This window comes from Pseudophryne corroboree, chromosome 8 (assembly GCF_028390025.1).
Source record: "Pseudophryne corroboree isolate aPseCor3 chromosome 8, aPseCor3.hap2, whole genome shotgun sequence".
Taxonomy (NCBI): Eukaryota; Metazoa; Chordata; class Amphibia; order Anura; family Myobatrachidae; genus Pseudophryne; species Pseudophryne corroboree.
In genome coordinates, this window is record NC_086451.1 from 403,099,056 (window position 1) to 403,126,876 (window position 27,821).

The following is a 27,821-nucleotide window of genomic DNA, read 5'->3' on the forward strand; positions in this document are numbered from 1 at the left end:
GTAGTAGCAGCAGAAGTTAAAGTAGTAGTAGCAGCAGCAGTAGTAGTAGTAGTAGTAGTAGTAGTAGTAGTATACAGTGGTGGTATTAGCTGTAGTAGTAGTAGTATAAGCAGTAGCAGTTCTAGTAGTAGTAGTAGTAGTAGTAGTAGTAGTTTTAGTAGTAGCAGTGGTAATAAAGGTAGGGGAGCACCAAAATCTATTTTTATCTACACCCACCCTAACCACAAGACATTCTGCCCCCCCTGGTAGCAGCAGTAGTATTAGTTGTAGCAATAGCAGTAGTAGTAGTAGCAGCAGTAGAAGAAGTAGCAGCAGTAGTAGTAGCATTAGTAGTAGTAGTGGTGGTGGTGGTGGTAGTATTAGTAGTAGTAATATTAGTACTAGTAGTGTAGTAGCAGTAGTAGTAGTTGTAGAAGTAGTAGTGTTAGTAGTAGCATCAGTAGTAGTAGTAGCAGCAGCAGCAGCAGTGGTAGTAGTAGTTGTTGTAGTAGTAGTAGTATTAGTGGTGGTAGTAGTGTAGCAGCAGTAGTGGTGGTGGTGGTAGCAGTAGTAGTAGTTGTGATAGTAGTATTAGTAGTAGAAGTAGTGTAGCAGCAGTAGGAGCAGCAGCAGTAGAAGTTATAGTAGTAGTAATAGTAATAGTTATAGTAGAAGAAGCAGCAGTATTAGTAGTTTTAGCAGCAGTAGTAGTAGTAGCAGCAGCAGCAGCAGCAGTAGTAGTAGTAGTGTAGCAGAAGTAGTAGTAGTAATTGTAGTAGTAGAAGAAGTAGTAGTAGCAGTAGTAATAGAAGAAGTAGTGGTAGGAGTAGCAGTAGTAGTAGGAGTAGCAGCAATAGTAATAGTGGTAGTAGTAGTAGTTGTAGTAGTAAAAATAGTAGTAGTAGTAGTAGTAACAGTGGTAGTAGTTGTAGCAGTAGTGGCAGTAATAGTAGTAATGTAGAAGCAGTTGTAGTAGCACGGCGCAGAGCAGAGGCGGCATGTAAAGAGTCAATTTGACTCATTACATGCCGCTGGCCGTGCGCCCTCAGGGCAACTGCGCTGTGTGCCAAGCCCACTTGGCACACACGTAGTTACGGCCCTGGTAGTAGTAGTAGTAGTAGCAGCAGCAGCAGAAGTAGTAGTAGTAGTAGTAGTAGTAGCAGCAGCAGCAGCAGCAGCAGTAGTAGTAGTTGTCATAGTAACAGCAGCAGTAGTATTATCAGCAGCAGAAGTAGCAGTGGTAGTAGTATTAGCAGTAGCAGCAGTAGTAGTAGTGTAGAAGTAGTAATACTTGTAGTAGTAGTAGTAGTAGTAGCAGCAGCAGCATCAGTAGTAGCAGCAGCAGCAGTAGCAATTATAGTTGTAGTAGTAGTGTAGCTTTAGTTGTAGTAGGAATAGCTGCAGAAGTTGTAGAAGTAGTAGTAATAGTAGTTGTTGTAGTAGTAGAATTAGTAGTAGTAGCAGCAGCAGCAGTAGTAGTAGCAGCAGCAGCAGCGGTAGTAGTAGTAATAGTAGTACTAGTAGCAGCATCAGTAGCAATAGCAGCAATAGTGGTACTTGCAGTAGTAGTAGCAGTAGTAATAGTAGTAGCATTTGTATTCATTGTAGCAGTAGTAGTAGTGTAGCAGCCAGAGGCATCAGAATGAACAACATGCCCCCCCAAACATGTCAGAGGCACAGGTGCTGGGGAGGGGGAGCGCTTACCCCCAGATCACAGTGGGGGCTCTGACATCAATACACTGGCTCCAGAGTGTACTGTACTGTATCCTGTCCAGCCAGGTCTTCACAGAGGCATTACTGGGAGGAGGCAAGCTAACCCAGCAGGCTCAGCATGCTGTGGTTCCAGAATTTTGAAGTCAGGGTCTCCTGCATGGGAGGGGATAAAGGTGAGGGGAGCACCAAAATCTATTTTTATCTACACCCACCCCGACCACAACACATTCTGGTGCCCCTGGTAGCAGCAGCAGTAGTAGTTGTAGCAACAGCAGTAGTAGTAGTGGCAGCAGTAGCAGCAGCAGTAGTAGTAGTAGCATTAGTACTGGTGGTAGTAGTAGTAGTAGTAGCAGCAGCAGATGTTATAGTAATAGTAGTAGTAGTAGTAGTAGTAGTAGTAGTAGTAGTAGTGGTAGTAGTTATAGTAGTAGAAGCTGTAGTAGCATTTGTAGTTGTAGTAACAGCAGCAGTAGTAGTAGCAGCAGCAGTGGTAGTTGTTGTTGTTGTAGTAGTAGCAGTAGTAGTGGTATTAGTAGTAGTGGTGGTAGTAGTTGTAGTAGTAGTAGTAGTAGTAGTAGTGTACCAGCAGTAGTGGTGGTGGTGGTGGTGGTGGTGGTAGTAGTAGTAGTAGTAGTAGTAGTGTAGTAGTAGTAGTAGTAGTAGTAGTAGTAGTAGTAGTAGTAGTAGTAGCAGCAGTAGCAGTAGCAGCAGTAGTAATAGTAGTAGTAGTGTAGTAGTAGTAGTAGAATCAGCAGCAGTAGTATTAGTAGTGGTGGTAGTAGTAGTAGCAGCAGCAGCAGTAGTAGAAGTAGTAGTAGTAGTAGTAGTAGTAGTAGTAGTAATAGTAGTAGCAGCAGCAGCAGCAGTAGTAGTGGCAGCAGCAGTGGTAGTAGTAGTAGTAGTAGTAGTAGTAGTAGTAGTAGTGGTGTAGAAGAAGTAGTAGTAGTAGTGTAGCAGAAGTAGCAGCATTAGAAGTTATAGTAGTATCAGTAGTAGTAATGGTGGTAGTATTTGTAGTAGTAAAAGAAGCAGTATTAGTTGTTGTAGAAGTAGTAGTAGTAGTAGTATCAGCAGCAGTAATAGTAGTAGTAATAGTAGCAGCAGCAGTGGTAGTAGTTGTATTATTATTATTATTATTATTATTATTATTATTATTATTAGTAGTAGTAGTAGTAGTAGGATAGTAGTGAAGCAGCAGTAGTGGTGGTAGTAGTTGTAGTTGTGATAGTAGTAGTAGTATTAGTAGTAGTAGTGTAGTAGCAGCAGTAGGAGTAGCAGCAGCAGTAGAAGTTATAGCAGAAGTAACAGTAATAGTAGTAGAAGAAACAGCAGTAGTATTAGTAGTTTTAGCAGTAGTAGTAGTGGTGGTAGTGTAGTAGTAATTGTAGTATTAGAAGAAGTAGTAGAAGAAGAAGTGGTAGTATTAGTAGTAGTAGGAGTAGCAGTAATAAATGTGGTAGTTTTAGTAGTAGTAGTAGCAGTGATAATAGTTGTAGCAGTAGTAGTAGTAGTAGTGTTGAAGCAGTAGTACTATTTAGCAGTAGTAGCAGCAATATAAGTTGTAATAGTATAGCAGTAGTAGTAGTAGTAGTAGCAGCAGAAGTTAAAGTAGTAGTAGCAGCAGCAGTAGTAGTAGTAGTAGTAGTAGTAGTAGTAGTAGCATTAGTAGTAGTGGTGGTGGTGGTGGTGGTAGTATTAGTAGTAGTAATATTAGTACTAGTAGTGTAGTAGCAGTAGTAGTAGTTGTAGAAGTAGTAGTGTTAGTAGTAGCATCAGTAGTAGTAGTAGCAGCAGCAGCAGCAGCAGTGGTAGTAGTAGTTGTTGTAGTAGTAGTAGTATTAGTGGTGGTAGTAGTGTAGCAGCAGTAGTGGTGGTGGTGGTAGCAGTAGTAGTAGTTGTGATAGTAGTATTAGTAGTAGAAGTAGTGTAGCAGCAGTAGGAGTAGCAGCAGTAGAAGTTATAGTAGTAGTAATAGTAATAGTTATAGTAGAAGAAGCAGCAGTATTAGTAGTTTTAGCAGCAGTAGTAGTAGTAGCAGCAGCAGCAGCAGTAGTAGTAGTAGTAGTGTAGCAGAAGTAGTAGTAGTAATTGTAGTAGTAGAAGAAGTAGTAGTAGCAGTAGTAATAGAAGAAGTAGTGGTAGGAGTAGCAGTAGTAGTAGGAGTAGCAGCAATAGTAATAGTGGTAGTAGTAGTAGTTGTAGTAGTAAAAATAGTAGTAGTAGTAACAGTGGTAGTAGTTGTAGCAGTAGTGGCAGTAATAGTAGTAATGTAGAAGCAGTTGTAGTAGCACGGCGCAGAGCAGAGGCGGCATGTAAAGAGTCAATTTGACTCATTACATGCCGCTGGCCGTGCGCCCTCAGGGCAACTGCGCTGTGTGCCAAGCCCACTTGGCACACACGTAGTTACGGCCCTGGTAGTAGTAGTAGTAGCAGCAGCAGCAGAAGTAGTAGTAGTAGTAGTAGTAGTAGTAGCAGCAGCAGCAGCAGCAGCAGCAGTAGTAGTAGTTGTCATAGTAACAGCAGCAGTAGTATTATCAGCAGCAGAAGTAGCAGTGGTAGTAGTATTAGCAGTAGCAGCAGTAGTAGTAGTGTAGAAGTAGTAATACTTGTAGTAGTAGTAGTAGTAGTAGCAGCAGCAGCAGCATCAGTAGTAGCAGCAGCAGCAGTAGCAATTATAGTTGTAGTAGTAGTGTAGCTTTAGTTGTAGTAGGAATAGCTGCAGAAGTTGTAGAAGTAGTAGTAATAGTAGTTGTTGTAGTAGTAGAATTAGTAGTAGTAGCAGCAGCAGCAGTAGTAGTAGCAGCAGCAGCAGCGGTAGTAGTAGTAATAGTAGTACTAGTAGCAGCATCAGTAGCAATAGCAGCAATAGTGGTACTTGCAGTAGTAGTAGCAGTAGTAATAGTAGTAGCATTTGTATTCATTGTAGCAGTAGTAGTAGTGTAGCAGCCAGAGGCATCAGAATGAACAACATGCCCCCCCAAACATGTCAGAGGCACAGGTGCTGGGGAGGGGGAGCGCTTACCCCCAGATCACAGTGGGGGCTCTGACATCAATACACTGGCTCCAGAGTGTACTGTACTGTATCCTGTCCAGCCAGGTCTTCACAGAGGCATTACTGGGAGGAGGCAAGCTAACCCAGCAGGCTCAGCATGCTGTGGTTCCAGAATTTTGAAGTCAGGGTCTCCTGCATGGGAGGGGATAAAGGTGAGGGGAGCACCAAAATCTATTTTTATCTACACCCACCCCGACCACAACACATTCTGGTGCCCCTGGTAGCAGCAGCAGTAGTAGTTGTAGCAACAGCAGTAGTAGTAGTGGCAGCAGTAGCAGCAGCAGTAGTAGTAGTAGCATTAGTACTGGTGGTGGTAGTAGTAGTAGTAGTAGCAGCAGCAGCAGATGTTATAGTAATAGTAGTAGTAGTAGTAGTAGTAGTAGTAGTAGTAGTGGTAGTAGTTATAGTAGTAGAAGCTGTAGTAGCATTTGTAGTTGTAGTAACAGCAGCAGTAGTAGTAGCAGCAGCAGTGGTAGTTGTTGTTGTAGTAGTAGCAGTAGTAGTGGTATTAGTAGTAGTGGTGGTAGTAGTAGTAGTAGTAGTAGTAGTAGTAGTAGTGTACCAGCAGTAGTGGTGGTGGTGGTGGTAGTAGTAGTAGTAGTAGTAGTAGTAGTAGTAGTAGTAGTAGTGTAGTAGTAGTAGTAGTAGTGGTAGTAGTAGTAGTAGTAGTAGTAGCAGCAGCAGTAGCAGCAGTAGTAATAGTAGTAGTAGTAGTAGAATCAGCAGCAGTAGTATTAGTAGTGGTGGTAGTAGTAGTAGCAGCAGCAGCAGTAGTAGTAGTAGTAGTAGTAGTAATAGTAGTAGCAGCAGCAGTAGTAGTAGTGGCAGCAGCAGTGGTAGTAGTAGTAGTAGTAGTAGTAGTAGTAGTAGTAGTAGTAGTGGTGTAGAAGAAGTAGTAGTAGTAGTGTAGCAGAAGTAGCAGCATTAGAAGTTATAGTAGTATCAGTAGTAGTAATGGTGGTAGTATTTGTAGTAGTAAAAGAAGCAGTATTAGTTGTTGTAGAAGTAGTAGTAGTAGTATCAGCAGCAGTAATAGTAGTAGTAATAGTAGCAGCAGCAGTGGTAGTAGTTGTATTATTATTATTATTATTATTATTATTATTATTAGTAGTAGTAGTAGTAGTAGGATAGTAGTGAAGCAGCAGTAGTGGTGGTAGTAGTTGTAGTTGTGATAGTAGTAGTATTAGTAGTAGTAGTGTAGTAGCAGCAGTAGGAGTAGCAGCAGCAGTAGAAGTTATAGCAGAATAACAGTAATAGTAGTAGAAGAAACAGCAGTAGTATTAGTAGTTTTAGCAGTAGTAGTAGTGGTAGTGTAGTAGTAATTGTAGTATTAGAAGAAGTAGTAGAAGAAGTGGTAGTATTAGTAGTAGTAGGAGTAGCAGTAATAAATGTGGTAGTTTTAGTAGTAGTAGTAGCAGTGATAATAGTTGTAGCAGTAGTAGTAGTAGTGTTGAAGCAGTAGTACTATTTAGCAGTAGTAGCAGCAATATAAGTTGTAGTAGTATAGCAGTAGTAGTAGTAGTAGCAGCAGAAGTTAAAGTAGTAGTAGCAGCAGCAGTAGTAGTAGTAGTAGTAGTAGTAGTAGTATACAGTGGTGGTATTAGCTGTAGTAGTAGTATAAGCAGTAGCAGTTCTAGTAGTAGTAGTAGTAGTAGTAGTAGTTTTAGTAGTAGCAGTGGTAATAAAGGTAGGGGAGCACCAAAATCTATTTTTATCTACACCCACCCTAACCACAAGACATTCTGCCCCCCCTGGTAGCAGCAGTAGTATTAGTTGTAGCAATAGCAGTAGTAGTAGTAGCAGCAGCAGCAGCAGTAGAAGAAGTAGCAGCAGTAGTAGTAGCATTAGTAGTAGTGGTGGTGGTGGTGGTAGTATTAGTAGTAGTAATATTAGTACTAGTAGTGTAGTAGCAGTAGTAGTAGTTGTAGAAGTAGTAGTGTTAGTAGTAGCATCAGTAGTAGTAGTAGCAGCAGCAGCAGTGGTAGTAGTAGTTGTTGTAGTAGTAGTAGTAGTAGTATTAGTGGTGGTAGTAGTGTAGCAGCAGTAGTGGTGGTGGTGGTAGCAGTAGTAGTAGTTGCGATAGTAGTATTAGTAGTAGAAGTAGTGTAGCAGCAGTAGGAGTAGCAGCAGTAGAAGTAATAGTAGTAGTAATAGTAATAGTAGTAGTAGAAGAAGCAGCAGTATTAGTAGTTTTAGCAGCAGTAGTAGTAGTAGTAGCAGCAGCAGCAGCAGCAGCAGTAGTAGTAGTAGTAGTAGTGTAGCAGAAGTAGTAGTAGTAATTGTAGTAGTAGAAGAAGTAGTAGTAGCAGTAGTAATAGAAGAAGTAGTGGTAGGAGTAGCAGTAGTAGTAGGAGTAGCAGTAATAGTAATAGTGGTAGTAGTAGTAGTAGTTGTAGTAGTAAAAATAGTAGTAGTAGTAGTAGTAGTAACAGTGGTAGTAGTTGTAGCAGTAGTGGCAGTAATAGTAGTAATGTAGAAGCAGTTGTAGTAGCACGGCGCAGAGCAGAGGCGGCATGTAAAGAGTCAATTTGACTCATTACATGCCGCTGGCCGTGCGCCCTCAGGGCAACTGCGCTGTGTGCCAAGCCCACTTGGCACACACGTAGTTACGGCCCTGGTAGTAGTAGTAGCAGCAGCAGCAGAAGTAGTAGTAGTAGTAGTAGTAGCAGCAGCAGCAGCAGCAGTAGTAGTAGTTGTCATAGTAACAGCAGCAGTAGTATTATCAGCAGCAGAAGTAGCAGTGGTAGTAGTATTAGCAGTAGCAGCAGTAGTAGTAGTGTAGAAGTAGTAATACTTGTAGTAGTAGTAGTAGAATCAGCAGCAGTAGTATTAGTAGTGGTGGTAGTAGTAGTAGTAGCAGCAGCAGCAGCAGTAGTAGTAGTAGTAGTAGTAGTAGTAGTAGTAGTAGTAGTAATAGTAGTAGCAGCAGCAGTAGTAGTAGTGGCAGCAGCAGTGGTAGTAGTAGTAGTAGTAGTAGTAGTAGTAGTGGTGTAGAAGAAGTAGTAGTAGTAGTGTAGCAGAAGTAGCAGCATTAGAAGTTATAGTAGTATCAGTAGTAGTAATGGTGGTAGTATTTGTAGTAGTAAAAGAAGCAGTATTAGTTGTTGTAGAAGTAGTAGTAGTAGTAGTATCAGCAGCAGTAATAGTAGTAGTAATAGTAGCAGCAGCAGTGGTAGTAGTTGTATTATTATTATTATTATTATTATTATTATTATTATTAGTAGTAGTAGTAGGATAGTAGTGAAGCAGCAGTAGTGGTGGTAGTAGTTGTAGTTGTGATAGTAGTAGTATTAGTAGTAGTAGTAGTAGTGTTGTAGCAGCAGTAGGAGTAGCAGCAGCAGTAGAAGTTATAGCAGAAGTAACAGTAATAGTAGTAGAAGAAACAGCAGTAGTATTAGTAGTTTTAGCAGTAGTAGTAGTAGTAGTAGTGGTAGTGTAGTAGTAATTGTAGTATTAGAAGAAGTAGTAGAAGAAGAAGTGGTAGTATTAGTAGTAGTAGGAGTAGCAGTAATAAATGTGGTAGTTTTAGTAGTAGTAGTAGCAGTGATAATAGTTGTAGCAGTAGTAGTAGTGTTGAAGCAGTAGTACTATTTAGCAGTAGTAGCAGCAATATAAGTTGTAGTAGTATAGCAGTAGTAGTAGCAGCAGAAGTTAAAGTAGTAGTAGCAGCAGTAGTAGTAGTAGTAGTAGTAGTAGTAGTAGTAGTAGTAGTAGTATACAGTGGTGGTATTAGCTGTAGTAGTAGTATAAGCAGTAGCAGTTCTAGTAGTAGTAGTAGTAGTAGTAGTAGTAGTTTTAGTAGTAGCAGTGGTAATAAAGGTAGGGGAGCACCAAAATCTATTTTTATCTACACCCACCCTAACCACAAGACATTCTGCCCCCCCCTGGTAGCAGCAGTAGTATTAGTTGTAGCAATAGCAGTAGTAGTAGTAGCAGCAGCAGCAGCAGTAGAAGAAGTAGCAGCAGTAGTAGCATTAGTAGTAGTGGTGGTGGTAGTATTAGTAGTAGTAATATTAGTACTAGTAGTGTAGTATCAGTAGTAGTAGTTGTAGAAGTAGTAGTGTTAGTAGTAGCATCAGTAGTAGTAGTAGCAGCAGCAGCAGTGGTAGTAGTAGTTGTTGTAGTAGTAGTAGTAGTATTAGTGGTGGTAGTAGTGTAGCAGCAGTAGTGGTGGTGGTAGCAGTAGTAGTAGTTGTGATAGTAGTATTAGTAGTAGAAGTAGTGTAGCAGCAGTAGGAGTAGCAGCAGTAGAAGTTATAGTAGTAGTAATAGTAATAGTAGTAGTAGAAGAAGCAGCAGTATTAGTAGTTTTAGCAGCAGTAGTAGTAGTAGCAGCAGCAGCAGCAGTAGTAGTAGTAGTAGTAGTGTAGCAGAAGTAGTAGTAGTAATTGTAGTAGTAGAAGAAGTAGTAGTAGCAGTAGTAATAGAAGAAGTAGTGGTAGGAGTAGCAGTAGTAGTAGGAGTAGCAGTAATAGTAATAGTGGTAGTAGTAGTAGTAGTTGTAGTAGTAAAAATAGTAGTAGTAGTAGTAGTAGTAGTAACAGTGGTAGTAGTTGTAGCAGTAGTGGCAGTAATAGTAGTAATGTAGAAGCAGTTGTAGTAGCAGTGGTAGTTGTTGTAGCAGTATTAGTGTAGAAGCAGTAGTAGTAGTGTAGCAGTAATAAAAGTTGTAGTAGTAGTAGTATAGCATTAGTAATAGTGGTAGCAGCAGTAGAAGTCAAAGTAGTAGTAGCAGCAGCAGCAGCAGTAGTAGTATAAAGTGGTGGTATTAGCTGTAGTAGTATAAGCAGTAGCAGTTCTAGTAGTAGTAGTAGTTGTAGCAGCAGTAATAGTAGTAGTAGTGGTAATAGTTGTTGTAGTCATAGTATTATTATTATTATTATTATTATTATTATTATTATTATTATTAGTAGTAGTAGTAGTAGTATAAGTAGTAGTAGTAGTAGTAGTGTAGTAGCAGTAGAGGTAGTAGTTGTAGTATTAGGTTTAGTATAGCTGAAGTAGTAGGAGTAGCAGCAGTACAAGTTATAGTAGTAACTGTAGTAGTAGTAATAGTAGTAGTAGTAGTAGTGTAGCAGCTGTAGTAGTAGTAGTAGTAGTAGTAGTAGTAGTAGCAGCAGCAGTAGAAGTTATAGTAGTAGTAGCAGCAGTATTATTATTATTATTATTATTATTATTATTATTATTATTAGTAGAAGTAGTAGTAGTAGTGGTAGTATTTGCAGTAGTAGTAGTACAAGCAGTAGTAGTAGTAGTAGTTGCTGTAGTAGTAGTAGTAGTAGTAGTGGTAGTAGTTCTTGTAGTAGTAGTAGTAGTAGTAGTAGTAGTAGTATTTGTAGTGGTGGTAGAAGTAATGTAGCAGTAGTAGTGGTGGTGGTAGTAGTAGTAGCAGCAGCAGTAGTAGTGTAGCCGAAGAAGTAGTAGGAGTAGTAGTAGTAGTAGTAGTAGTAGTAGTAGCAGCAGCAGCACCAGCAGTGGTAGTACTTATAGTAGTAGTAGTAGTAGCAGCAGTAGTAGTTGTAGTAGTATCAGCAGTAGCGTTAGTAGTAGCAGCAGCAGCAGTAGGAGTAATAGTTGTAGTAGTAACAGTAGCAGCAGTGGTAGTAGTTGTAGTAATAGTAGATTTAGTAGTAGTAGTTGTGATAGTGTAGCAGTAGTAGCAGCAGCAGCAGCAGCAGATGTTATAGTAGTAGTAGTAGTGGTAGTAATTGCAGTAGTAGAAAAAGTAGTAGTAGTAGTAGCTGTAGTAGTTGTAGTAGCAGCAGCAGTAGTAGTAGTGGTAGTAGTAGCAGCAACAGTGGTAGTAGTTGTATTATTATTATTATTATTATTAGTAGTAGTAGTAATTGTAGTAGTAGTAGTAGTGGAAGTAGTGTAACAGTATAAGTAGTCTTAGCAGTAGCTGTTGTTGTAGTAGTAGGAGTAGTAGAAGTTATAGTAGTAGTAACTGTAGTAGTAGTAGTAGTAGTAGTAGTAGTAGTAGTAGTAGTAGTAGTAGCAGCAGCAGCAGCAGCAGTGATAGTAGTTTTAGCAATAGTAGCAGCAGTAGTAGTATTTGGAGTAGAAGTAGTAGTAACATCAGTAGTAATAGTTGTAGTTGTAGCAGTAGTAGTAGAAGTGATAGTATTTGTAGTAGTTGTAGCAGTAGTAGTCAAAGTAGTAGTAGCAGTAGTAGTGAAGAAGCAGTAATAGTAGCAGCATTGGTGGCGGTGGTGTTGGTTTTGGTGGTGGTAGTAGTAGTTTTAGTAGTAGAATTATAGTAGTTTTAGTAGTAGTATTGTTGCAGTAGTACTAGTAGTAGCAGCAGTAGAAGTTATAGTAGTAGTAGCAGCTGAAGTAGAAAAAGTAGTAGTAATAGTAGTTTATAGTGGCGGTAGTATTTGTAGTAAACGTAGTAGTAATAGTAATATATAGTGGTGGTAGTATTTGTAGTAGTAAAAGCAGTAGTAGTAGTAGTTGCAGCAGTAGTAGTTATATTATTAGTAGCAGTAGCATCAATTGAAGTGGTTTTGTTAGTAGTAGAGGTAGTAGTAGTTGTAGCAGTAGTAGTAGCAGCAGTAGTGTAGCAGTAGTATTAGTGTAGCAGCAGTAGTGGTAGTAGCAGTTGTTGTTGTTGTAGTAGTAATGATAGTAGTAGTAGTAGTAGTAGTAGTAGTAGTAGTATTAGTAGTGTAGCAGTAGTAGAAGGAGTTACAACAGCAGCAGAAGTTCTAGTAGTAGTAACAGAAGTAGTAGTAATAGTTGTAGTAGTAGAAGTTGTAGAAGCAGCAGCAGTAGCAGTAGTAGTAGTAGTAGTAGCAGCAGCAGGAGTAGTAGTAGTAGTAGTAGTAGTAGTATGAGTACAAATAGTATCAGCAGCAGTTGTAGAAGTAGTAGTTGTTGTAGTAGTAGCAGCAGCAGCAGAAGTAAGCTTAGCGGTGGTGGTGGTGGTAGTAGTAGTAGTAGTAGCAAAAGCAGTAGTAGTAGTAGCAGCTGCAGTGGTAGTAGTTATAGAAGTAGTAGTAATAGTTGTTGTAGTAGTAGCAGCAGTAGAAGTAGCACTGGTGGTAGCAGTAGTAGCAGCAGCTATAGTAGCTGTAGTAGCAGCAGCAGCAGTGTTAGTAGTTATAGCAGCAGAAGTGGTAGTAGTAATAGTAGTAGTGGTAGTGGTAGTGGTAGTGGTAGTAGTAGAAGTAGTAGTAGTAGTAGTAGTAGTAGCAGTAGTAGTAGTAGTAGTAGTAATAGGAGCAGCAGCAGCAGTAGAAGTTATAGTAGTAGGAGTGGTAGTAGTTATAGCAGTAGTAGTGTAACAGCAGGAGAAGTAGTAGTAGTAGTATCAGCAGTAGTGGTAGTAGTAGCAGCAGCAGTAGTAGTTGTAGTAGTAGTAGCAGCAGCAGTAGTAGTAGTAGTAGCAGCAGCAGCAGCAGCAGCAGCAGCAGTGGTAACAGTTGTAGAAGTAGTAGCTATAGTTGTAGTAGTAGCAGCAGTAGAACTAGCACTGGTGGTAGTAGCAGTAGAAGTAGTAGCAGTAGTAGCAGCAGCAGTAGTAGTAGTAGTAGCAGCAGCAGCAGCAGTGTTAGTAGTTATAGCAGCAGAAGTAGTAGTAGTAGTAGCAGCAGCAGCAGCAGTAGTAGTGTAGTAGTAGTAGTATTAGCAGCAGCAGAAGAAGTTTTAGTAGTAGTATCAGCAGTGGTATTAGTTATAGCAGTAGTAGTAGTAGTAGTGTAACAGCAGTAGTAGTAGTATCATCATCAGTAGCAGTAGCAGCAGCAGTAGTAGTAGTAGTAGTAGTAGTAGTAGTAGTTGTAGCAGTAGCAGTAGCAGCAGCAGCAGTGGTAGTAGTTGTAGCAGCAGTAGTAGTACTAGTGGTGTAGAAGAAGTAGTAGTAGTGTAGCAGAAGTAGTAGCAGCAGTAGAAGTTATAGTAGTAGTATCCGTAGCAGTAGTAGTGGTGGTGGTAGTAGTAGTTGTAGTAGTAGAAGCAGTAGCAGTTGTAGCAGCAGTAGTAGTAGTAGTAGTAGTAGCAGCAGCAGCAGTCATGTTACGTTCCCTGTACTTTGTACTCCAGAGGCTGGGCGGATGAGCCCCAAGTACAGGAACGTGGTGCTGCGGTAGGAACAGGAGTTCAGCAGCAACCCCTACAGAACCCTGACTCCGTTGTCTCGCCTATGTGGTCCGTCTACGCCTGCGAGACTATGTTTGCTTGGGCCCACGGCAGCCGCGTTTGAAGGGCGGATTAGGTCTGCCCAACTCCGATGCCCCCCGGTCTTAGTTTGAGACAAGGCGTAAACCGAGATGTGGCGAGAACAAGGGGAACCTCTAACTAAATGGAAACACAGAGTTAGGGGCACTACAGAACTCAATAAAAGTATGTGCGGCTCAGCCGCCAAGACAATCAACAAAGGTAATGCTGTCCACACGCCTACACGACACAGTCGTATACCGGCGAGGACAGCCAAAGCAGAAACCTCAGCAGAAAACTCCAAAGCAAGTAAAACGGAAAGATACGGCCAAGGCCGTAAGGTGCGGAAGAGCCACTACTCACAACTACGGTGTAAATACAGGCAGGATGACAGAAACCCCAAAGCCGTAGACACAGGCTCACAGGAACGGAAAGCTGGCAGGATTCCGACAACAGACCACTGGACACCAGGACACAGGATAACTGGATCAAAAGGCAGACAAAACTCAGGATCCCAGGACAGGAACGCTCCAGGGCAGGAAGCAGCTCACAAGAAGCTATCACCGGCATCTCTGTCAGGCACTGAGGAAGAATATAACAAGAAATTCCCCCAATCACAGCAGAGACCCTTAGTTACTGATGTCGTGCAGCTGCCCTGCCGCACGACTCGAAACTGACAGGTGGATTAATTGCCTTGCAATGGGGAACGCTGTGCGTGCCCGGCGTCCCTGTTTCCAAGGACCCGACGGCTCTCCACGCACAGCGTCCTCCCATTGCAAGGCGCTGTGCGGGGATGCGGAGGAGGAGACACGGCGGAAGTGACGTGCCGGGACTGTTGCTTAGCAACGGTCGGGTGCTGGCAAGAGCCGCCACGCCTAACAGTACCCCCCCCCCTTGAGGAGGGTTTATTGTGAAATTCCCGAAAGAATAACCTCTTAAGTTTAGCGGCATGCAAATCCTTATCCAGGACTCAAGATCGCTATCCTCTGGGCCGTACTCTGTTCAATGGACCAAAAAAAACAGTAGGCCACGAGAAAATGTAGAATCCAACACCTTCTCCACTAGGAATTCTTGTTGACCCTGAACATCCACCGAAGGTCTACCCAGAAAAATATTTCCAGGAAATTTCCTGGAAAGAACATATGGCTTCAACAGAGAACAATGAAAGGTGTTTGAGATTTTAAGTGACTTAGGCAACTGTAGCCGAAAAGCCACTGGGTTAACCTTTTTGATAATAAGAAATGGTCCGATAAATCTGGGTCCCAATCTAGCCGAAGGTTGTCGGAGCTTGATGTTACAGGTTGACAACCACACCTTATCTCCTACCTTAAATGTGCACGGGCGTCGGAACGTAACTGAAAAAAAAGGTGTACCTTCTTCCAAATAGCTCTGAGACGGGAAAGAAGAAGCTGGACATTGAGGAATAAAGGATTTGGCTCTAGGGTGAAAGACCAGGACAGAAAAGAACGGAGACACCTTGGTTGATGAATGGCAGGAGTTATTGTATGCAAACTCGGCCCGGGGAAGATAATCTGACCAATCGTTCTGAAGTTTGGCAGTATAAAGACGTAAATATTGCTTCAGTGATTGATTCACACGTTCCGTCTGCCCGTTAGACTGTGGATGGTATCCAGAAGTTAAACAGCGTTTCATGTTTAACGAGACACAAAAATGCTTTAAAAAACGGGCAATAAACTGTGGTCCCCGGTCTGAGACTATATCCACGGGTAAACCATGAAGCCTGAAAACATGGCGGAGGAACAAGACTGACAAAACTTGAGGAAACAGTAATCGGGGTAAAGCAATGAAGTGAGCCATCTTGCTAAAATGGTCCACGACCACCCAGATCACCTGAAACCCAGATGAAAGAGGAAGATCTACCACAAAATCCATGGAAATGTGTGACCATGGCCTGAGTGGAATTGCAAGAGGCATGAGCTGTCAGACAGGCAAAGATCGGGACACTTTGTTCTTAGCACAATCTTGACAGGAGAGAACAAATTCCCTAACATCCTGAGAAAGATTAGGCCACCACACTGAGCGAGAGATTAACTCCAAGAATTTAGCAACACCAGGATGGCCAGCAACCTTATTATCATGAAACTCTATGAGGACCCTGCCCCTCAAGAACTCGGGAACAAAGAAACGACCAACAGGCATATTTCTGGGAGCCTGCTGCTGAACCTGGACAAGCTGTGTGAGTAAATCCTGTGCGAGGCCAGCCTGGATAACGGATGTTGGGATAATGGGAGTTACGGAAGAGTGGTTATGGTGAGCCGGAAGAAAACAGCTTGACAGGGCATCAGCCTTGGTGTTCTTGGAACCGGGCCTGTAGGTGATGATGAACTTAAACCCTGTAAAGAACAGCACCAAACGCACCTGCCGGGAATTAAGCCGTTTTGCTGATTCAATATACTGTAAATTCTTGTGGTCAGTGAATACCGTAATGGTATGCTTAGCTCCTTCAAGCCAGTGCCTCCATTCCTCAAAGGCCCATTTAACTGCCAGCAATTCCCGATTACCAACATCATAGTTGGATTCAGCAGACGAGAATTTCCTGGACATGAAAGCACAAGGGTGTAATACCAAAGACTAGGGGTCTTCTTGAGATAGGATGGCTCCCACTCCAACCTCTGAGGCGTCCACTTCGACAATAAAGGGAAGGTCAGGGATGGGGTGTCTGAGGATAGGAGCCGAGACAAAGGCCTTTTTCAGATCCTGGAAGGCAGACTCGGCTTGAGGCAACCAGTTGGAAGGATCAGCTCCCTTTCTTGTTAACGCCACAATAGGAGCAACCAAATCGGAAAAGGCATGAATAACACGTCTATAATAATTTGCAAAACCCAGAAATCTCTGGATAGCCTTCAAGTTAGTGGGTTGCGCCCAACTTAAGATAGCCTGGAGTTTCTTAAGTTCCATAAAAAACCCCTTTGGAGAAAGAATATATCCTAAAAAGGACACCTCAGTGATGTGGAAATCACATTTCTCCAATTTAGCGTACAAATGGTTCTTCCGTAAACTTTGAAGCACTTGACGCACATAGACAACATGCTGTTCAGGAGACTCAGAGTAAATTAAAATGTCATCCAAATAAACAACCACGAACTTCCCTAGAAAGTCACGGAGGACATCGTTAATAAGATCCTGAAACACCGCAGGAGCATTAGAAGACCGAACGGCATCACAAGATATTCGTAATGTACGGACTGAGTACTTAAAGCCGTCTTCCACTCATCCCCAGATCTTATTCGGATGAGGTTACATGCTCCTCTAAGATCGATCTTAGAGAAAATAACCGCAGTGCGGAGCTGATCAAACAACACCGAAATTAAAGGTAAAGGGTAGGTGTTCTTAAAAAATCTTATTCAGGGCCCAGAAGTCTATGCATGGCCTTAGAGATCCGTCTTTGTTTTCATCAAAGAAAAACCCTGCACTTAAGGGAGATTTTCGAGGGCCTAATAAACCCCTTTTTCAGGCTTCCTGCACATAATCATCCATGGCCTTAGTCTGGGGGCCAGATAGAGCATAAAGTCTCCCTTTTGGCAGAGTGGCACCAGGAAATAAGTCAATGGTGCAGTCATAAGACCGGTGGGGTGGCAGGATATCAGCATTACCCTTGGAGAAAACATCAGCAAAGTCCTGATATACCGAAGGTAAGAGTTCCGGAGTGGCAGCTGCGACCCGGACTGGACGTGAAATACATCGCTTAGCACAGTAGGAACCCCACCGTGAAATCTCCCCAGACTGCCAATTTATGGTTGGATTATGAAGGATGAGCCAGGGGTGACCTAAGACCACAGGCACGGCCGGACAATGGGTGAGAAGGAACTCAATCCTTTCGGAATGAAATACCCCTACTGTCAATCATACTGGTGGGGTCCGATGGGTAATTACCCTGTTAGAGAGTGGACCACCGTCTAGTCCGTGCATAGTAATAGGTTTATCTAGTTGTAGCTGTGGAACTCCCAGAGCCTGAGCCCAAGCAAGATCCATAAAGTTCCCAGCGGCTCCACTATCGATGAAGGCTGAAACAAAAGAACTGAGGCTTCCTGAGGCACTAACAAGGAATCATGTGAGGAGACTAACTGCAGACCCAAGTGAACCCACTCACATATCACTTGGTCAGAGCGTTTCCCTGTTTATTAGGGCAGCTGCGCGCAACATGTCCCTTGCCACTACAATATAAGCAAAGCCCTAAATTTAGCCTTCTGGCTTTCTCTTCTGGAGACTGCCGGGAAAGACCCACTTGCATGGTCTCCTCAACGTCCTCAGGGAGAGCATACACACATGGATTATACCTGAAACTAGCCCCTCTTTCAGCCCTCTACTCTCGGAGACGGCGATCAATCTTGATAGCAAGCTCCATGAGTTTATCCAAAGTCTCCGGAGCTGGATACTGAATGAGACTATCCTTGATTACTTCTGACAGACCGAGGCGAAACTGTCTGCCAGGGCAGGATCATTCCAGCCACAGTCGTTCGACCAACGGTGAAGCTCTGTACAATACGCCTCAGTGGGATTTTTACCATGTTTTAGTGCAAGTAAGTGCTCTCAGCTAATGCTTCCCTGTCAGGGTCGTCATACAAAAGGCCTAAAGACTTGAAAAAGCATCAACTGTGAGTAAGGCTGCATCATCGGGTCTAAACCCAAAGGCCTAGGTTTGTGGATCCCCTTGAAGTAAGGACATCACTATACCCACCCGCTGGGACTCAGTACCTGAAAACTGGGGCCTTAAACGAAAATAAAGTTGACAGCCTTCCCGAAAGTTAAATAAATATTTTTGGTTACCCGAAAAGCGATCAGAAAGGTTCATCTTAGGTTCAGGGGACATACTCGGGGAAGCTCGTAAAAGGTCCTCCTGCGACCTCACCCGAAGGGTAAGATCCTGCACCATCTGAGTGAGTTCCTGGATCTGATTGTACAAAACCTGGCTGGGATTCTGTCCTAGTACTGATGGGTTTATGAGGACAGAATTTCAAGGCCACCCTGGTTTTAATATCAGTTTTAATTTTTTGGGGGGCCGGTGATAATGTTGTTCCCTGTACTTGGTACTCCAGAGACTGGGCGGATGAGCCCCAAGTACAGGAACGTGATGATGTGGTAGGAACAGGAGTTCAGCAGCAACCCCTACAGAACCCTGACTCCGTTGTCTTGCCTACGTGGTCAGTCTACGCCTGCGAGACTATGTTTGCTTGGGCCCTCGGCAGCCGCATTTGAAGGGCGGATTAGGTCTGCCCAACTCCGATGCCCCCCGGTCTTAGTTTGAGACAAGGCGTAAACTAAGACATGGCGAGAACAAGGGGAACCTCTAACTAAATGGAAACACAGAGTTAGGGGCACTACAGAACTCAATAAAAGTATGTGCGGCTCAGCCGCCAAGACAAACAACAACAAAGGTAATGCTGTCCACACGCCTACACGACACCGTAGTATACCGGCGAGGACAGCCAAAGCAGAAACCTCCGCAGAAAACTCCAAAGCAAGCAAAACGGAAAGATACAGCCAAGGCCGTAAGGTGCGGCAGAGCCGCTACTCATGACTACGGTGTTAATACAGGCAGGAGGACAGAAACCCCAAAGCTGTAGACACAGGCTCACAGGAACGGAAAGCTGGCAGGATTCTGACAACAGACCACTGGACACCAGGACACAGGATAACTGGATCAAAAGGCAGACAAAACTCAGGATCCCAGGACAGGAACGCTCCAGGGCAGGAAGCAGCTCACAGGAAGCTATCACCAGCATCTGTGTCAGACACTGAGGAAGAATATAACAAGAAACTCCTCCAATCACAGCAGAGACCCTTAGTTACTGATGTCGTGCAGCTGCCCTGCCGCACAACCCGAAACTGACAGGTGGATTAATTGCCTGGCAACGGGGAACGCTGTGCACGCCTCGCGTCCCCATTGCCAAGGACCCGGTGGCTCTCCACGCACAGCGTCCTCCCGTTGCCAGGCGCTGTGCGGGGATCCGGAGGCGCGGCAGACGTGTCGCGCTGGGACTGTTGCTTAGCAATGGTCGGGCGCTGGCGAGAGCTGCCGCACCTAACAGTAGTAGTAGTAGTAGCAGTGGTGGTGGTAGTGTTTGTAGTAGTAGTAGTATTAGTAGTGGTAGTAGTGAGGCAGCATTAGTGGTGGTAGTAGTAGTAGTAGTAGTGTAGTAGGAGTAGGAGTAGCAGCAGTAGAAGTTATAGTAATAGTAACAGTAATAGTAGTAGTAGTAGAAACAGCAGTGTTAGTAGTTTTAACAGTAGTAGTAGTAGTAGTGTAGCAGCAGTAGAAGAAGTAGTAGTAGAAGAAATAGTAGTAGGAGTAGAAGTAATAATAGTAGTAGTATTAGTAGCAGTGGTAGTAGTTGTAGCAGCAGTAGTGGCAGTAGTAATAGTAGTCGTGTAGAAGCAGTTGTAGTAGCAGTGGTAGTTGTTGTAGCAGTAGCAGTAGTAGTGTAGAAGCAGTAGAAGTAGTGTAGCAGTAGTAGCAGTAACAGAATTTGTAGTAGTAGTAGTATAACAGTAGTAGTTGTGGTAGCAGCAGTAGAAGTATACAGTGGTGGTATTAGCTGTAGTAGTATAAGCAGTAGCAGTTCTAGTAGTAGTAGTTGTAGCAGCAGCAGCATTAGTAGTAGAAGTTGTGGTAATAGTTTTGTAGTCATAGTATTATTATTAGTAGCAGTGGTGGTAGTAGTAGTATAACAGTAGTAGTAGTGTAGCAGCAGTAGTGGTATTAGTTGTCGTACTATTAGGTTTAGTATAGCTGTAGGAGTAGCAGCAGTAGAAGTTATAGTAGTAGTAACTGTAGTAGTAGCAGTAGTAACAGTAGTAATAGTAGTAGTAGTAGTAGTAGTGTAGCAGCAGTAGTAGCAGCAGCAGCAGTAGAAGTTATTGTAGTAGTAGTAGTAGTAGCAGCAGCAGTAGTATTATTATTATTATTATTATTAGTAATAGTAGTAGTGGTGGTAGTAGTTGTAGTAGTACAAGCAGTAGTAGTAGTTGCTGCAGTAGTAGTTGCTGCAGTAGCAGTATTAGTAGCAGCAGCAGCAGCAGTAGTAGTAGTAGTAGTAGTAGTAGTAGCAGCAGCAGCAGCAGCAGTGGTAGTAGTATTAGTAGTAGTAGTGGTGGTAGAAGTAATGTAGCAGTAGTAGTCATAGTAGTAGTAGTTGTTATAGTAGTAGTAGTAGTAGTAGTAGTAGTAGTAGCAGCAGTAGTAGTGTAGCAGAAGTAGGAGTAGCAGCAGTAGCAGTTATAGTAGTAGTAGTAGTAGCAGCAGCAGTGGTACTACTTACAGTAGTAGTAGTAGTAGTAGTTGTTGTAGTAGTATCAGCAGTAGTGGTGGTAGTAGCAGCAGCAGTAGGAGTAATAGTTGTAGTAGTAGCAGCAGCAGCAGTAGCAGCAGCAGTGGTAGTAGTTGTAGTAATAGTAGTAGTAGTCTAAAAGCAGTAGTAGTAGTTGTAGTAGTAGTAGTAGTAGTAGTAGTAGTAGTTGTGGTGGTAGTGTAGCAATAGCAGTAGCAGCAGTAGATGTTGTAGTAGTAGTGGTGGTGGTGGTAGTTGCAGTAGTAGAAACAGTAGTAGTAGTAGTAGTAGTAGTAGTAGTTGCTGTAGTAGTACTTAAAAATTTGTGACTCCACGTGGCGCTACTTAACACCCTCAATTAAAAAATGCTTACACAATCAATGTACTGTGGGATTCAAATCCACAAATGGTTGTTTTTTTATGAATGAAGCATCACTAAAAAAAGACAAGAAACATACAGGCATAGTGTAATCCTGTTAAAAAACAAATAGTGTTTTTATTTGCTTGGTCCCACTCACATAGTGATGTATTAATATTGCATGTAGAAAATCAAGGTTCAACAATCCTTATAGGTGAAGTGGCTTTTTACTCCATAGAAGAATCCTCATTCATATGTCACTTGAAAAAGAAATGGTAGTAATAGTGCATCACCGTCTTTATATTTAAGACAAAGGGTTTAATAACAAAAATGCACTCACAAACATTCAGTAAAAACAACATGTAAGGTGCCAAGGAAATTCTCATGAAAAGGGCTGCTGCAAGAGGAAAACCTTAGGGTATAGTCACAACAAGTCCTGGTAACTCCGGTGCCCCCACCAGTTTAGAATCGCAGCTCCAGTTCCCAAGTCCTCATACTGTACCGTCTCCCTACTTAAGCGCTTTCGGACTGACGTTCGTCTTCAAAAGCATGGGAGCTATGCTAACCAAATCCTCCTTAAATAGCAGTAGAATTGAGTTCATTCAAGACACCTGCTGATTCCGGAAACAGTGTCACCTGAAGTGACGTATCCAGATGTAAAAGAGAGTAGTAGTAGTAGAAGCAGCAGCAGCAGCTGTAGTAGTAGTAGTAGCAGTAGTAGTAGTAGTAGTAGTAGTAGTAGTAGTAGTAGTAGTTGTAGTAGTAGTAGTAGTACCAGAAGCAGAAGTAAGCTTAGTAGTGGTAGTAGTAGTAGTAGCAGAAGAAGCAGTAGTAGTAGCAGCAGCAGTCACAGTGGTAGTAGTTGTAGCAGTAATAGTAATAGTCTTCGTAGTAGCAGCAGTAGAAGTAGCATTGGTGGTGGTGGTGGTAGCAGTAGTAGAAGCAGCAGTAGTAGTAGTAGTAGCAGCAGCAGCAGTAGTAGCTGTAGTAGTAGCAGCAGCAGTGTTAGTAGTTATAGCAGTAGTAGTAGTAGTAGTAGTAGTAGTAGTAGTAGTAGTAGTAGTAGTAGTGTAGCAATAGAAATACTGGTACTAGCAGTATTAGTAGTCATAGTGTAGAAGCAGCATTAGTAGTAATAGTGGTAGTAAGAGGAGTAGTAGTAGTAGTAGTAGTAGTAGTAGTAGTGTAGCAGTAGTAGCAGAAGCAGTAGAAGATATAGTAGTGTAGCAGTAGTAGTAGCAGCTGTAGTAGTTGTTGTTGTTGTAGTAGTAGTAGTAGTAGTAGTAGTAGATGTTGAAGCAGTAACAGTAGTAGTAGTAGTAGTAGCAGCAAAAGCAGCAGTGTTAGTAGATGTAGTAGTAGTAGTAGTAGTAGTAGTAGTAGTAGTAGTAGTAGTAGTAGCAGCAGCAGCAGTAGTAGTGTAGCAGTAGAAATACTGGTACTAGCAGTATTAGTAGTCATAGTGTAGAAGCAGCAGTAGAAGTAATAGTGGTAGTAGTGGTAGTAGTAGTAGTAGTAGTAGTAGTAGTAGTAGTAGTAGTAATAGTAGTGTAGCAGTAGTAGCAGAAGCAGTAGAAGTTATAGTAGTTTAGCAGTAGTAGTAGCAGCTGTAGTAGTAGTTGTTGTTGTAGTAGTAGATGTTGAATCAGTAACAGTAGTAGTAGTAGCAGCAGCAGCAGCAGTGTTAGTAGATGTAGCAGTAGTAGTAGTAGTAGTAGCAGTAGTAGTAGTAGTAGTAGTAGTAGTAGTAGTAGTGGTAGTAATGTAGCAGATATAGTAGTATTAATAGTTGTTGTTGTAGTGGTAGTTGTGCAGCATTAGTAGGTGGAGGAGGAGTAGCAGCAGTAGAAGTTATGGAAGTAATAGTAGTAGTAGTAGTAGTAGTAGTAGTAGAAGTAGTAGTAGCAGCAGCAGTAGTAGTAGTAGTAGTAGTAGTAGTAGTAGTAGTAGTAGTAGAAGTAGTAGTAGCAGCAGCAGTAGTAGTAGTAGTAGTAGTAGTAGTAGTAGTAGTAGTAGTAGTGGTGGTGGTGTAGCACTAGTAGTTGCAGTAGTAGTAATAGCAGTAGTGGCAGCAGTAGCAGTTATATTAGTTGTAGTAGTAGTAGTAGTAGTAATAGTAGTAGTAGTAGCAGCAGTAGTTGTTGTAGTAATAGTAGTAGTAGTAGTAGTAGCAGCAGCAGCAGCAGCAGCAGTAGTAGTAGTAGTAGTAGTAGTAGTAGTAGTAGTAGTAGTAGTAGTAGTATTAATAGTAACATCACACACTGGATGACAGGAGCAGCTTATTTTGGTCCAGTGTGGCAGACTACTTCTCTGTAAGACCAGCATGTTGCTGGCTTCCTCCTCTTTGGATTATGGTAGACCCACAATTAATTACATGCATGCTGCCATATTGGTTCTTCTTCCAGGAGCCAGTGGACCAATCTCAAGTTTAGAAACTCCAGTCATGTGACCAGTTCTGTCCATTACCAGGATTTCTGCTATATAGTTGTCTTATTTAAACCTGATATTTCTGCCAATCATTGCCAGAGCTTCTTCTCTTCCTTGTGTACTGCAAAGTCATGACCAGGACCATAACCAGGGTGGTGCAGCTAGTGCCACCACACAGAGCACAAGTTGCCCTGTGGGTGGAACCAGACACCACCGCAATCCCTATTTGCCTGCCGAGCAAGTAAGTGTGGTGCCAGTATAAATGTGGCATGGGCCATGATCTACTCCTGGACAGGCAGCCAAATGGCAATGACGATCAAGAGAAAAAAAAATGGGTGAAGAGCTACAAAGGCCTTAATGCAAATATAGGGCTTTACTCTGTTCAAAGCTCTAAACATTGATTCCTATCACTTTGATGTCTGTCTCAGTGGCACTCAGCTCCTGCTGTCCCTGCGCATCGCTCCTCATGGCGTGCAGTCACTCTATCACCATGCCAGTTTCTTACGGATTCCGTGCAAGAGCACAGCCACTCAGTGTGCTTAATACAGCATCCAATGGAAGACCAACACTCCATATAAAGGGGATTTCCTGAGCACTCACTAGCTGCCATTGCAACAACGCTCCTCCTGAAGTCACAGCTCTGCATTGTGCTTCCTGATACTCTGTATCTGTTTATTTCGAGTCCATCTTTATCCGTCTTTATCAGGTTCTGTTCCAGTTACTTATCTGGTTCCAGTCTAGTCAGCTATTCAGTTCTGGTCCGGTCTCCTATCTGGCTCCAATACGATCATTTATCCAGTTTCAGTGCGGTCACCTACCTGGTTCCAGAGTGGTCACCTATACTCAGGGCCGGCAACAGAAATCTTGGGGCCCCCAGTCTGTAAATGCCACTGTCACACACCTGTGCCCTGCGCTGGAAGGAGGCTGGGCTGGTTCACACATGCTCCTCAGTGGCAAGAGACATGGAAGGGCTAGCGCAGCGTCATAGTCATGATGTTGTGGCGGCTGCATGTACCAAGTAAGGGGGGTGAGAAGGATTGTGTCGCCAGACTCTTCATTAGCTAAATTGGTGTCAGACAGGCAGTTAGTTTAAAAAGTAATAATAGGAGCTGCAGTCCCGTAATAAGTGTCCTTGATCCCCGGCTGGGGCCCTCTGACCCTCAGAGCACAGTAAGGGTGTCCCCTTTGCCCCCCCTTTTGCTGGGTCTGCCCTGAATAGGCAGACAGTCTTGAACTGTCTGTGCTGATCTGCACCAGCCACCACAGACATCCTCTAATCTGGAGAGCGCACACTTACCAGTACACAGCCGCCGCTATACAGACCAGGCTCCCCACAAGCTGCCTGTTTTAGATTGTTTAATTCTGTCAGCTCGCCAGCCTGGCAGTCTTTTAGTCACAGTCCAGTTACCAGTCTGGTCGCTCCTCTAAGGTAGTTGCCACGCAGCAGAGACAGGGCGGGCAGGGAGAAGAGGAGGGAAGGACGCAGCGTCGTGTTCTCCACATGGGGACAGCTAACCTAGGGTCAATGAGGGGGGGTTACCACAGAAGGGCCACTGTGTGAGTAATGCTGGCTAATTAAATACATTGCAGCATCGTGCCGCCGCACCGGCTGCCCACTGTGTAGTTAATAGCAACATCATGCTTCTATTAACTTCACAGCGTCCGTCCGTCCGTGTGGCAGCGTGATGCCGCAATGTTTATAATTATTACCGTACATCCATGATGAGCCCGCAGCTGCCGCAGCCGGACCTTTGGGCCTATCACAACTCCAGGGCCTGCGACGGGTGTCTCCTTTGACCCCCGCTGTCGCCGGGCCTGCCTATACTGTTCCAGACCGGACACCTTTCCGGTTCCAAGTTGGTCACCTATCTCATTCCAAATGTTCGTCTATCTGGTTCCAGTCCGGTCACCTATCTGATTCCAGTCCGGTTGCCAAGCCAATTCAGTTGTCTCTGACTCCAGTCTGGGTGCTATGTCAGTTACAGTTGTCTCCAATTCCAGCTTAATTACCTTCAACTTCAGACAAGTCATCTAATCTGCCTCACTCATTCGCTGCTGCTGCTGCTACTATTATTACTCCTCATGAACTCTATACCAGTAAAATAAAGTTTATTTTATTTATCCTGCTCATGCCATCCAACTAACTACCATTTTAACACCTACGTTACTCTGAACATCCTATCACCCTGTGCTGTTAGCTTCTCATTCCAGTCATCACTGCTCCATAAGAAAGTGAAGGATCAGACCACCAAGCTTCCTCCATTCTCCCTACAAGCCTGCTGGAGAGCCCATTAGACTTTATTCCTTCAGCTTAGTAGTGCCAAAACTGGGTAGACCATCCCAGGATGCTACAAATCTGTATGTAGAATGGTAGAGTAATATTAGAGTGTTATGGGATAAATAGCTTATTTTCATATTGTTTTTGCCTAAACCTGCAGGATGTCTTACATGTAATAAAGCAGTCTCTGTGATATATCAGTAACCAAGATTATCTGGCAGTTGTTGAGCACAGTAACCATTAAGAATCAATAGTTTGGCAGAAAAACCTTATGCAACATAGAGAACATTTTGCTGTTGTATTGGGGAATAACTTCATCAGGAAAATAGAACTTAAATATTAGGCAAAGTATGGTAACAAATAAGACAGAAAAGAGGACACAATTCACACAAAGAAGATCTGTATTAGCTAGGAAGAGTTAGGAGATATTGGTAAGGGGTATAAAGCAGGTACTGTATATGGAAGGTAATTACAACATATTATGATTAGAGTTTGGGAAGGTTGATTTACTGTAGATACTGTAGGTAACACTTTAATTGGATGTCACAGAGTACAGTGTTTGTATTTTTAGGGGTTATCATGAGCAATGGAGAAAGATGGAAGAAAATGCGCCGCTTCTCTCTCATGACTATGAGGAATTTTGGCATGGGGAAGAGAAGCATTGAGGAGAGGATCCAGGAGGAGGCTCGGTGTCTTGGGGAAACATTTATGAAGAAAAAAGGTGGGTAGAGATAATGATAGTTGAAGCAAAATTATTCATAAAGAGTATTCAATTAATGGATTTAGGTTATGTGGAAGGGTACACTTTGATGAGCACGTGGGTTTTCAGTGCCCATTTGGAGCTTTGCATGGTCAGGGAGAGTCTAATAGAGCAAGGGAGCTCATTCCAGTGAAGGGGGCTGCACGGACAAATTCTTGGATTTGCACATGGGATGAAGTAACCAGGGTAGAGGAGACCAGAGTGGGTGGGGGGTAGTTTGCAGGGAGATGAGGTTGGAAATGTAGGGAGCAGTGGAGTTAAAGAGGGCTTTGTATGTGAGGGTGAGGAGTTTGAAGAGGATTCTGTAGGGGAATGGGAACCAGTGCAGGTTTTGTCGAAGGGGAGTGGCAGATGTGGAGCAGCGGGAGAGGAAGATAAGTCTAGCAGTGGAGTTGAGAACAGACCGAAGTGAAGTGTGATAGGAGCTTGGGAGGCCAGTGAGGAGAATGTTGCAATATTTGAGCAGTGAGAAGACCTCTGAGTGGATAATAAGTTTAGTTTTAGTCACACATAGTACCCTAACAACACCATTCTACGTTAAACCAAGCAAAAACAAATGCAGCGTGAGTATGGTTATTATATTATCATATACATATCGTACACAATCTGTCTGACTGTTGACTAGTGTTGTCCTAACTCTTTAGAGATGGTTTTGTAACCTTTTTCAGCCTGATGAGCATCAACAACTCTTCTTCTGAGGTCCTCAGAAATCTCCTTTGTTCGTGGCATGATACACTTCCACAAACATGTTTTGCAAATGTCCGACTTTGATAGATCCCTGTTCTTTTAAAAAGACAGGTTGTCTACCTCTGATTGTCATTCCATAGATTTAAATTACCTTCAAAATATCAGCTAAGCCAAAAGGTTCACATACTTTTGTCACTCACAGATGTGAGTGGATCATCCATGTGATATTGGATCATTTTCCACAATAAGAAAATGAGCATTAGGATGGGTTAAAAAACACAAAAGTGGTGGTGGAATTTAGTTTTAGCGCCCAAAAGTTGCCATTTGTGGTCAATATCACCTGTACAAAATTTCAACCCTCTGAGTTAATATCTTCTGTTCCGGCAAGCCCATGAAATTTTCAAATTTCTAGTAAAAATTGAGAAAATTTAGTGTTTTTTAAGTTTGGTATGTCCAACCTCAAAGTAGGGCATGGATGTCATAATTGGGATCTGTGGGTCTCCCAATGTATGAATAAAAATTGCTATGACCCGAGAATCATTTGTGATTGGTGTGAAGCTAAATGCTGCACAAGACATGACTTGATTTCTTCGAAAATCCTCAGATTTTCACTACTTTGCCATTTTTAATGACCGCTTCACAATTGTTATCTTCTGTGGGCGGCCGAGGGGGTGTGTGAGGGGCTGCTAGGAAAAGCAGGAGACTTGCCCACCTTTCCAGGGGGCCAGGAGGGTTACCTGATTTTCGGGAGCCTTCTGACCATTCTTGGAGGGTAGGTACAGTAAGTATGCAACAATTCACTTAATTAATTTAGGATTCATTAAACTATAACCACACAGAGCAGATGTTAATCTGCCAAAATAAATAATACAGAAAAAGATGATGGGATTATAACATCTCCAATCCTCAATAAATACCAGAAGTTAGTATAATTCTGCCAAGGAGAACAGTGTGAGAAGCACCCTGAGCCTAATTTGTGTCGAACACAAGTGAAAATGCAGATGAAGCTTGCAGACTCAGCATACTGTACATGTGCTGATCCAGGCATACTCACACTGATAAAAATTAGACAGCTGATTCAGATGGTTTTTTTTTGCACATAGCATGGGGTGGGTGAA

The 27,821-nt window shown here is 42.8% G+C and overlaps 1 protein-coding gene across 1 annotated transcript in view; it reads left to right on the forward strand.

Annotated features, from left to right (window-relative positions):
- LOC134949306 (cytochrome P450 2A4-like) overlaps nucleotides 1–27,821 on the forward strand; it is an 81,178-nt gene that overhangs the window by 6,024 nt on the left and 47,333 nt on the right. The window contains exon 3 of the mRNA XM_063937804.1: nucleotides 25,828–25,977. Coding sequence (XP_063793874.1) covers nucleotides 25,828–25,977 — 150 coding nt within the window. The remainder of the gene's footprint in view (nucleotides 1–25,827; nucleotides 25,978–27,821) is intronic.